This window comes from Miscanthus floridulus, chromosome 15 (assembly GCF_019320115.1).
Source record: "Miscanthus floridulus cultivar M001 chromosome 15, ASM1932011v1, whole genome shotgun sequence".
NCBI classification, from domain to species: Eukaryota; Viridiplantae; Streptophyta; class Magnoliopsida; order Poales; family Poaceae; genus Miscanthus; species Miscanthus floridulus.
In genome coordinates, this window is record NC_089594.1 from 41,766,357 (window position 1) to 41,778,463 (window position 12,107).

Here is a 12,107-nt window from a genome sequence, read left to right on the forward strand (position 1 = left end):
ACTCTTGTCCAGCAAAAGCCTCGATACAAAGTTAAATTCTTCTTTTGCCATAATGCCACTAGAAGGTTTGATGCAATGTCAGAAATAATTGTTTGAACAGGAACCCCGTCTACCTTCCCACGTCCATGTTCTAGGACCGTCTCGTGCCCATCTTTTGGAAAAGCTGAAGCTCGTGGCCACTTCTGAAATAGTGAAGGAGAACAAGCAGACAAAAATAACAATCGCTAAACTAGCACTTCTTCAAACAGCAATGAAAATAACAAGAAGACAAAAATAAATGAACGACTCACACTCATTTGGGGTACCACAACAAAGCCCTTAATTAATAGGGTGTTTGCATCGGTTGGCACTTCATGCACGTCTAATTTCCTGATTACCTTCGGTTCTTTAAACCATGCTTCTAAACGAGTGATGACTGGTCTAAACTTAGAATTTAAAAAGAGGGCAAGCCTAGCATGGTGGAAGAGAATCACTCACTTAGCCAAGAATGGATGCCATCATCCACATTTCATCCATGACGGGCTCCCGGCCTGATCGATGAACAAAATAATGGAGATAGGCAAGCCATTCTTGGCTAAGGGAGATAGGCTCCTCATCTCCATGTAAGGCTCCCCTCTTGGCCTCTTCCCTTGTTCGCACATGAATTTACACCTTGATTGGTTTGGCATTCAGGCAAACCTGCACCAAGTATTTATAATGTGGGCAAGAGGAGGGATCTCAGATAGTGCTAGGCTGCCCGGTTGCAATATGCATCACATGGCTCCGACCTTTCCCTCCATAGAGAATATATTCCATGGCAAGTAGTCTTTTCAAGAAAATCCTAGCTTAGCCAAATTGTACGTTCTGAGTGGATAAGAATGCATGCAGGAGATTTGCAATATGTGAGTGCACACTAGCCACATGGTTATTAATATGTTTTTCTTTATGCTTTTCAGAAACGTTTGGACTTCCAGATTATCTTTGAGATATAGCCATACACAATACACTATTGTATGGCAATTGCGCTTACAGCCTACCACTTACAAAACGTAGTTTGTTGGACTGTCTTAATTAGAGGCTAATGAGAAAAATTCTTCCAATTGGATGGAAAATTGGGCATCAAACCTAAAGCACTACGTACCATGGATCCGTTTAATTGCTAGGCTTGTATTCACTAGTAGTAGTTGCCAATGTTGTTTTAGACCCAAGTCATGAATAGCACGTACCAACTCCATAAATAAACCTTAGATTGCTATTCATCCCTTAATTGCTAAAGGTAGAAGTTTGTGGTCCGGTTTCCAGATTATGGAAGGCAAATATAAGATGCCATTAATTATTCAAGTTCAATGTTTAACTATTTGAACATTAATTTCTAGATCAAAGTCCAACCTCCTATTCACATTATGTAATGATGAAATTGATAATTAATGAGCTCTAATTTGTTTATTAGGCCTTGTTTAGATGATGGTTGGGAATCAGTATTTAGCACTGTAGCATTTTTGTTTGTATTTGACAATTATTGTCCAATCATGACCTAACTAGGCTCAAAAGATTCGTCTCGTAATTTACAATCAAACTGTGTAATTAGTTATTTTTTTATCTACATTTAATACTCCATGCATGTGTCCAAAGATTTGATGTGATGGAGAGAGAGTGAAAAAACTTGGAATCTAAACAAGGCCTTATTATCTGTGATATTGTTGAGTGATTCTTATTCTTTGCAAGGGAAGTATAGGTAGGAACTTAAGAGCATTGAATTTGGAAAAAAGAGATCTTTTACAATGGTTGAAAAAGTACCTGGGGACCTCCAGGTTCTTTCATCCTTTTCTATTTTTCTAATTAATTGATTGAGAAATATACTATAGAGGCTACTTTAGTAATTGTGGGCTAGGCTGAAGGGCTCGGTTGGTCAGTGGTCACCCGAAAGTCATCCGCCGCCGCCCGTTTACTGTTTGCAAATTCACTCATATGAATATGCAAAGCAGGAAGCACAATAGCAGAATGCATCTCGATCTAAACTTCTAGATGGGGAGCAAAGAGCGGTGGTAGCTAGAAGACGATCTTGGCAGTGGGCAGTACATGGCGCCAGCAGCCGGCAGAGATCTACAGCAATGTTGCAGCGGGTGAAGGCCACCGGAGCAGACTGCAGAATTGAGGGAGGCAGGGAAGCGAGGACAAGAACTAGACCAACGCTCGCCTGCGTGCAGTGGTTTTGCACGACCAAGACACAGGAAGACTAATCACGGTTAGATCGGTTGGTCTCGCACACACTCTGAGATCCACCTGCGAGGACGGCCGCGACCACGGCATTGTTTCAGATGACGTGGAAAATCCCATTTTTGTCCTTGAATGATAGCACTAAAATGACTAATTTACCCTTATTCAAAAATAAAATATAAAATTAAAAATAGATCTTACTCTACGTATTTTGGTACTGGTCCCACCTAATTTATTACTATCCCCAACTATTTGGTACCTCTAGGTACTTTCAGTTGGGTACCTCTTATTTTTCCACCGTCCGATCTCGCCCAATGCATAGATGGCTCATGTTTTTTCCAACCACCGTAAAATTTCTCATGGAAAAAATAGAGTACTTGTGCAAAAGTGTTAGTTATTAATTTATAACTTTGTAGCAAGAGCAAAAGTGGTTCTCAGCACGAACAATCTTGTAAATGAATATTTTCCACATCATACCAAGAAAATATTATATGAACCTGCACTTTAATAGAAGGCACACAAACCTAATTTCTACTTTAGATAAAATAAAATATTCTGTTTTTACAAGTTGGTCCTATAGGATTTGCATATATACTCCATTTCCCTTTTTGATTGTATACTCTGTTTTCTTTTTCAATTGGGATAAATACTACAACTAACCCGGCCTGTAATTGCCAAAGCAAGGGGCTATATAACTCCAGCAGATCTGTTGACATTAAGATCGCATCCTAGACTTGGTATCCTCTTGCAAGTGGTTGATGTGAACTTTGAGATGCCACATGAAAAGAGTCAAAGTATCCAAGATTCTATTGGATGATAATGGGCCAATCCAGAAGAATGCCAATAATATATAGGAAAACAAACTTGTCAAAACAAGAATCCAATATTAGCTTTGTGCCAAGTGGCAACTGTCGCTCTACATGCTTGGATGTGGCCAAGTTTATAGTGGACGAATAAGTTCCATTAAAAGGACCTGTATGAATAACCTTCATAGGAAAACCCGTGGCAACTATTGCCTATAAGAAACATACAAGGAAAACAAAGAATCAAGCAAAGCGCCAACCTGACAATGACGACACAGGCAGTGATTGCATGAGTATATATGGGCATCAAGCTAATGAAGTAATGAAGATTTATGAAACAAAATTGCAGAAATTCTACTGGCGTTGCTTGGGCGTTTATGTAAATCAACCTAATACATGTAAGATTTCTTATCTGACAAATGTTGCACGCTTATCCGTGTAAGCATAAAATGAAAATATTCATATATAACATATATACATAGCTTCCCTGTGCCCTTATACTTATATCACTAATTATTTATATCCTTGCAAAGTCGCTGACAGGTTGATCGTTGCTTTTTTTTTCTTTCCTTTTGCTATTTTTATTGCCTATTTTTCCCTCTTTCTTCTTTAAAAAAATATAACTTTTTTTCCTTTCCCCTCTTATTTTTCCCCACGGTACAAGGTAAATTCCATTATAAGCGATTAGCTCCTACATTTTGCTATTTTTTTTATTCCATCATCACTCATCATCTCTTGCAGCGTAGATATATAGTTCACACATACTAAAGCATTGACACATAAACGATATATTTTCACTGACTCAAAACTCACTTGGTCTTCCTAATTATGTTGCATTGACAATCAACAGACAGTTCAACGTACTGCTTGCAGTTTTGACTCAAACTGCATCTGTTCCTTGCAAAGTTAAGGTAAGCAATATGTGCAACACATACAAGAAAACAGTAACATATTTAGCTCAGAGAACGGCCGCTCCATCTTTTTTTTAGCGGAGAGGATAGTAAGATAGTTGTGACTTGTGACAAGTTACAGTACTAAAAATAACACAAGCGCCAATGCAAGGAGCAATGCACTGAAGCAAACGGCCGAGAGTAAAAGGAACGGAGGATCAAAACGTAGTACAGAGAGGGACTTGTATCTATCTATCTATAGACTGAATGAAACCCGCAGCAACCCATTCGTTCGCCTCCTCGTCTCCTCGACTCCTCGAGAATCCGTGCTGCACAACTTCTGTCTGTCGGAGTGCTCCTTTAATTTCGTCGTGGAACACCCAGGAGGCCAGGAATTTCTTTTCCTTCCAAAGCCTCCATGAAACAAACAGCATGTTCGTTTGCTCGTATATGATCGTGGATTATAAGCTGAAACAATATTTTTCTCTCACACCAAACCAGCCAACAGTAAATAATCTACGATCGTTTACGACGAAACGAACATGCTGAAAGTCTCCATGAAACCAGCATTACTGCAGAGTCGAAGCCACGCCGCAGATCTTTGTTCAGCATTGTTTTCCTCTTACAAAAGCCGCAAACAGGTGCTCCGATGTTTCTGGAAGCTGATCAATATACAGAGAGCGCAGTCATCAGATGGCTGCAGGTTGTCTTATAGAAGACCCGAGGAAGAAGGCTCTGCAGGCGGAGGACACAGAGTAGCAGCTGTCAGCTGACCATTTCTCAAAAAAAAAGGGCTGTCAGCCGTGTTAATGTATATATAGACATAGTTTCTCCTATCGTGGCCCATGTAGGCCTTATGGCTCATTTGGCCCATACTCTGTAATGTCTATACCTGTAACCTAGACTGAGTGGTTGTGTGTGTAGACAAAAGTTGTTCAACCCTAACATGGTAACAAAGCCTCTTCCAGCTGCTGGTGCTCTGCCTCTCCTCACCGCCAGCGCTCTGCCTCTACATCTCCTCACCGGCGAGCATGCTGTTCTCCCTGACACCTGATTGTCATCCTGTTCGGCAGACCGTAAATGATAGTATACGATCGTAGATTATAAGCTGGAATAATATTTTTCTCTCACACCAAACTAGCTAAACCAATCAGCAGTAAATAATCCACGATCCAGCCCAGCCAGCCAAACAGGCTGTATGGCGTCAACCTCCCTTGTGCTGCGCGCGCAGGCCCCTTCTCCGCCCGTCGGGGGGGGCTGGGGGGCCGCGCCTCTCCTATGTGTCGCCGATTGAGGTGGCACCCAGTGCGGCTCTCCATCCTGTGTCCCCAGTTGAAGTGGAGCTCCTCCTCCCCCTTTTCCTTCCCTCCATTTCATCCCCCCAGTACCTGCTGTCTGCTGAAGGGGGTGCTTGTGCTGCTGTACTGTTTGTGCTGCTTTCCACCGCCAGCCTCTGCCATGGCGCCACCAGCTTTTTCTTCTCGTGGTGGTGTGCCATCAACCAGTCCTGCACCATTTTCGTTTAGTTTACCTGTCCTGGATGTAAAGCTTATTGGTCAAAATTATAGGGAATGTGCCTTCTCTCTCAAAATGCTGCTGCGATCTGCTGGTTTTGCTTCACATCTTACTGATGATCCACCAGCAGCCACAGCTAATGCTGATGATAAAGAGGTCAAAGCTTAGCGCTTTACTGATGACCGTGTGATGGCAGATATCTGCCTGAATGTTGATTTGAGCATTCGTTCTTGCCTTGAGGATCACACTACTGCAAAAGAAATGTGAGATTACTTGAAAGGTCGCTATCAGCAAAGCAGCTCAGCTCTTCGCTATTCAATTCGCCAGAATCTTCACTATCTTCAGCAGCAGCAAGATATGTCAGTTGAGGAGTACTACATTTCCTTCACTAAGCTATCAAGTCAGCTTGCCTCCATGGTGCCCAAGCCCTCTTCCTTATGCAAGGATTGTATCACCTCTTGGACTTCCAAAGACAAGTATGATCAAGAAAACACTATGTTTGACTTTGTGATGGGTCTACGATCTGAGTTTGAAGTGAACCCATTCGTGTTCAACTTCTTGGGAGACCTACTCTTCCAACACTGGCTAAGACATTGTCTGCTCTCATTGCCGAGGAGACACGTCTTAGGACTATTGCTGCAAACTTACCTGTGTCTCAACATTCAGTGTTAGCTATTGCTCCCTTGTCTATTCAAGCTGCAGCCTCAGCCCCAGCTACCTCTCGTGGGATTCCCTGCAGTCATTGTGGCCCGACAAATCATCCTGATGCGCGATGCTTCAAGAAGTACACACACCTCCTAGCTGAAGTGAAAACAAAGCGTGCTGCCTCAAGGCGTGGGACAGCTGCAACATTTTCTGATAGGACTCAAGCAGCACCCCCACCTCAACAGCAATCCAGTAGCCTCTCTGCTCCACTTAGTGCATACATGTCAACTAGCTCCTTGTCTTCTGCATCACACTCAAGTACTACTTGTTGGGTGTTGGATTCTGGAGCTTCTTTTCACATGACTTCCAATTCCTCTCATTTGGATTCTTGTCATCATGTCACTGATACTCGTTGTGTTCAGTCCGCTGATGGTAATTTTTGCACTGTTACTCATCATGGCCATCTTGCCACCTCTCAATTTAGTGTCTCTGATGTTTCTCTTGTGCCTAAACTTTCTATGAATCTAATCTCTATTAGTCAACTTGATGTTCTCAATTGTGTTGTTGGGTTTGATGATACCTCTTGCTTTGTTCAGGATCGTCGTACCCAAGCTCTTCTTGGTACTGGCCATCGCCATAGGAGCTCATCAGGCCTCTACATCCTTGATCATCTTCGTTTGCCGCCTATTGTATCACCATCATCTTCTTCTGCAACATCATCATCAGCTTGTTGCGGCTACATTTCCCCAATGGCATCACCGTTTGGGTCATTTGTGTGGTTCGCGTCCGTCTACCTTAGTCAAGTAGGGTGTTCTTGGTCATGTATCCATTGATCCCTCTTTTGAGTGTACTGGTTGTAAGCTGGGAAAACAAATTCAGCTCCCTTACCCCTCTAGTGATTCGAAAACTACCCAACCTTTTGCTCTTGTACACTCTGATGTACGGGGACCTACCCCTTTTGTTTCCAAAGGCGGCCACAAATATTATGTCATTTTTATTGATGATTATTCTCGTTATACCTGGATTTATTTCATGAAGCATCGTTCTCAATTGCTATCAATTTACTAGTCTTTTGTTCAAATGGTTCATACTCAATTTTCCGTTCTGATTCAGTGGGGAGTATCTTTCAAGTGCTTTTCGTCAGTTTCTTTCCTCTGAAGGAACTTTGTCTCAACTCTCTTGTCCAGGGGCTCACGCTCAAAATGGTGTTGCTGAGCGCAAGCATCATCATATTATTGAAACTACACGAACACTTCTTATTTCCTCTTTTGTACCTTCTCATTTTTGGGCTAAAGCTATCTCTACTACTGTCTGCCTCATTAATGTCCAACCATCATCTCGTCTTCAGGGTAAATGCCCTGGAGAGGTCTTACATGGATCCTCACCTGGATATGTTCATCTTCGTGGTTTTGGTTGCATATGTTATGTTCTTTTGCCTTCTCATGAATGCACAAAGCTAATAGCCCAATCGGTTGAGTGTCTTTTTGGGTTATAGCCTTGAACATAAGGGTTATTATTGTTATGATTCTTCAGCTCGCCGTATTCGCATCTCTTGTGATGTCACTTTTGTTGAAAATAGACCGTATTTTTACTCTTCTACTCCTTCACCATCGACATCTGTGGTCTCTGTCTTCCCTCTTCTTACCACCTATCTCTATTCCATCTCGTGATTCCCCTACTGAAAATGTTCCACCTTCTGAAACAGATCCACCACCTCCTGCTCCTACACCCTCTCCACATTCACAACCAAAACCTTCAATTGTCACTCCTTTTCCTTTTCACTATCGTCGTCGTTCCACTTCTATGACAAAAATCTTAATGACGAATCCGAAACTGTCATACTGTCATAGAAAATCGCTTTTTATGATGAATATTTCTGTTTCGTCATAGATCAGTGGTGACGATCCTCAAACCCTCTCTATCTATGACGAAATCAGATATCATCACAAAAACGTCATAGAAGAGCATATGTTTCGTCACAGATCACTCGCGTGACTTATCTGTGACGATCTTTTTTAATACTATGACGTACAGGGCTTTGTCATTGAACTAATTATATATCTGTGACGAACAATATTCGATCTGTAACGAACGATACTTCGTCATAAATCTCCGCACGGTCCTTTCTTCATCCGACGTGTACATGTGGGACCTGAAGTTACTCATATGTGACGAACAATTTTTCGTCATAAATTCGTCATTGGTCTCCGAACAAATTATTGCATTCGAAGGCCCTGTTCGTTTTAACTACTTTTCAGCTGAGTCAGCTTATTTCAGCTTATTCTCCCTCATAGAACACTATTGAATTAGCCGAAACCAGTCGGCTTATGTACCAGCCGAACAGGGCGACATATTTGAGACTCTAAACAATTTTAAATAAAAATCTTTTTTAACAACAAAGTTGTAGACTTATTGAGAACTACAACTTTGGTATATACCATATCAACATCTAAGGTTGTTTAATAATTTAGAATTTAAAATTTAAAATATGTGAACTTAAAACAATATTTTGAGACTCTTAATAGCTTCAAATTAAAATCTTCTTAATTATAAAGTGGGGCAGCATCACTGTTTGGGACCTGTGAGGCTTTTCGATCTTCCATTCTTACCTGCAAATCTGCAATAGAGAAGAAGGCTGCAGCAAAAGAAGATGGTCATATGCTCATAGCAGCAATGGAGAAGCTGGCAGCAAAAAAGAAGTAATGCTAATTACCTGCCCGCAATAAAAAGCAATGGTAGTTACCTGCCAGCATCACTATTTGAGATCTGTGAGCCTCATCAAGGTACAGCAGGCCTACACATAGGTAAGTCATCTCTGCCAGCAATACAGAAGAAACAATGCTCTAAAGAAACCGTTTCAGTTGAATTGTGTGGCATGGATAATTACCATAGTGATGGAAAACTAACCAATTAGCATAACCATTGAACAATATCTAATTGGCATAATCTTGGAAAAATAGTATATATATTATACGACTAACATGCCACAAATAATTACCTTTTTACTTCCAAAGATAGAACATTACCTCACAGGTCACAAATTTGTGGAATGAGACAGCAAGCAGCTGGCCAGTACACACCAGCCAATGTCAACTCTGGAAAATTTGCCTCAATCGGAGCTGATGTTGCCACTTGCCACAATCAGCTCTGTCATATTAGGCCAATCAATGGTATCTCTCAAGGATTTAGTTAAGTACATTGACCAAGACTGAAACAACTCTGATCATCTTGTTTATTTTCACCGTTTCTTTTCAAACAGCTATATCTGGAGATAGCTTCAGCTATAGAGATTTATAAAAGTTCAAACCCTCCTCAAACAACTATATCCAGGGATAGCTTCAACTATAGCAGGAGATTGAAAAGTTAAAACTATACCTGTGATAGCAGCTATGCAGAGAACAGTCTATGGACACTGCTAGAATTTTTATCCTGACTTGTGAGCTATGACTTGAAGACTCTAACCAGCCACAACAAAAGTTTTATCAGTAAAATGCTCATGAGTAGCATAAACCTGAGACTTGCTTTACAGCCTAAGCCCATGAGGAAGATATCTGGCTTCATAAGGCCTGTATGCTTATCCTGAGTTCCTGACTGGTTAAAAATGTGTCTGTTAGACTATAAATGTATATATGCGTGTGTATATGGGCCTGGCCCTTGGTATAGCCGGCCGGTCCTCTATTTGGTTAGAGAGATATGAGGAGATCTCGGTTTGGTCCTGTTTCTATAAACCATGAGATCTCCTATCCCCTATATATATGTACATAGGTCTCTCCAATCAATCAATCTATTATTCCACGCAATCCTTATTGCTTTCATGGTATCAAGAGCTTAGTTTTTTTCCTTCCTTTCCTGGCTGTCGCCTCCACCTCCCTGCCATGGCCGGCGCCACCCCCCCCCCCACCGCTTCCTCCGCTGCTGCTGTCGTCAATCCCGACGCCGCTACTGCCGAGTCCAGGGAGGACCCCGCCGCTGCCGCTGCCCTCCAGTCCACGGAGACGCGCGTCCGCGTGGCCGCTGCTGTCGCTGCCCTCCAGTCCACGGAGGCGCGCGCCCGCATGGCTGAGCAGGCCGCTGCGGCTCGACTCGCCAAGGAGGAGCGCGCCCGCGTGGCTCAGGCCGCTCGCGACGCCGCCGCTGCTCGTGCGGCTGACGCCGAGCGCGAAGCCGCCGTTGCTCAGCAGGAGCGGGACGTGGCTGATGCGCGACTTCAGGCCGCTTGACCGCGCGGCTCAGGAGCACGCCGCGGCCGCTCCGCCTCTGGAAGACGATGCTGCCCCTGACGACGCGAGGATGCTGAGGATTTCACCTCTGCCGACGGCGGCGATCCCCATCTTCGCGCCGTTCTGCTTCAGCACGAGGCCGAGGCCCTCCTCAACTTGCACGCCCAGGCTGTGGCCGCGCAGAACATCTGGCTGCTCGTCCCGCTTGTCCTCGACATCGCCTCCGCCTTCTATGGCCACTGGCATCAGTCGTTCCTCCTCGTCGTCGGCCGCTACTCCCTGGAGAGCCATGTCCTCTCCGACGCTGCCGCCCCCAACTCTCCGGATTTGGCACGCATGGACTGCGTCGTGCAAACTTGGATCACCGGCACCATCACCGACGCCCTCGCCGAGACCGTGATCAAGTTCGGCACCACCGCCCGCGCCTCCTGGCTCGCCATCGAGTCACAGTTCCGCGACAATCACGAAACTCGTGCTCTCCACCTCGACGCCGCCTTCCACAACTTCAAGCAAGGCGACCTCAACATCACTGCGTACTGCCGGAAAGTCAAGGGAATGGCAGACGCCCTCCGCGACCTCAGCAAGCCCATCAACGACAGGACTCTTGTCCTCAATCTCCTGCGCAGTCTCAATGGCCGTTTCGAAGCCATTGGGCTTCACCTTTGCCGCGGACGTCCGTTTCCTACCTTTCTGGAGGCCCGCAACGATTTGCTCCTGGAGGAACTCACTATGGCAGAGTCTGCTCTGCCTCCTTCGGCTACGGCCCTGACTGCCACCTCCGGCAGCGCTCGGCCGCCTGCGCCCGCGTCCGTCACTCCACCAGCCGCTCCCCAGCAGCGGCTGCCGAACCAGTAGCAGCAGTCTGGGGGAGGCAAGCGCGACGGGGGCGGGCGCAGCAACTCCAACAGCGCCTTCCCCAATGGCAGCGGTGCCCAGCAGCAGCAGTAGTGGCCCAATCTTCATCAGCCATGGACCGGCTCCATCAACATGTGGCCTGGACCTCAGCCCTCGACGCTGCCACACCCGCACACACTTCTCGTTGGTGTACAGCAGGGACCCGGTGGACCGCAGCAGCTCCCTCAGGCGCTTCTGACTGGCGCTTAGCAAGGCTGGGGCATCAATCCTAGCGTCCAATAGTGGGCACTTCCTCCGGCTGGTTTGTACAGCCCAGCCATCGTGCCACCCCGCTGGGACGCTTCCAGCCTCGCCGCGAACTTTCAGACCATGTCGCTCCAGTAGCCTACATCGAGCAACTGGTACTTCGACTCTAGAGCCTCCAACCACATGACTTCAGATGCTGGTATAATCACCGTGCCTTCCCCTCCATATACTTCATCTCCATCCCATATTGTTGTCGGTAATGGGAACCTTCTTCCTGTTACCTGCACTGGCGTGACATCTTTTCCACATAATCTTCGTCTTAATAATGTCCTTGTTTCACCTGGCCTTATTAAGAACCTTGTTTCAGTATGCCAGTTTACCTCTGACAACAATTGTTCTGTGGAGTTTGACCCTTTTGGCTGTTCTGTGAAGGATCTTCCCTCTCGGAGAGAGATCGTCAGGTGTGACAGCTCCGGTCCTCTCTATCCGCTACAGTTCCTGGAGTCTGCGTCTGCACTCCTCGCCACTACCAACCCTTCACTTTGGCACCAGCGTCTTGGTCATCCTGGCCATGAAGTTTTGTCCAAGCTAGCACAGTCATCCACTATGCCATGTAATAATAGTGCTAGCCAAACATCGTGTCATGCTTGCCAGTTGGGTTGTCATACTCGTTTACCCTTTCATGCGTCCTCTTCCAGAACCACTCATAATTTTCAGTTAATACATTGTGATTTGTG

The 12,107-nt window shown here is 44.9% G+C and overlaps 2 protein-coding genes and 1 pseudogene across 2 annotated transcripts; all 3 read left to right on the top strand.

The window, feature by feature from the left end:
• The first annotated feature begins 5,464 nt into the window (after positions 1–5,464).
• LOC136507408 (uncharacterized) lies at positions 5,465–8,752 on the top strand (annotated as a pseudogene).
• A 1,172-nt stretch (positions 8,753–9,924) lies between these two features.
• Positions 9,925–10,269, top strand: LOC136507409 (uncharacterized). The gene has a single exon (XM_066502141.1). It carries the CDS (start codon positions 9,925–9,927, stop codon positions 10,267–10,269), a length of 345 nt encoding a protein of 114 aa, XP_066358238.1.
• A 336-nt stretch (positions 10,270–10,605) lies between these two features.
• Positions 10,606–11,124, top strand: LOC136507410 (uncharacterized). The gene has a single exon (XM_066502142.1). It carries the CDS (start codon positions 10,606–10,608, stop codon positions 11,122–11,124), a length of 519 nt encoding a protein of 172 aa, XP_066358239.1.
• The last annotated feature ends 983 nt before the right edge of the window (positions 11,125–12,107 follow it).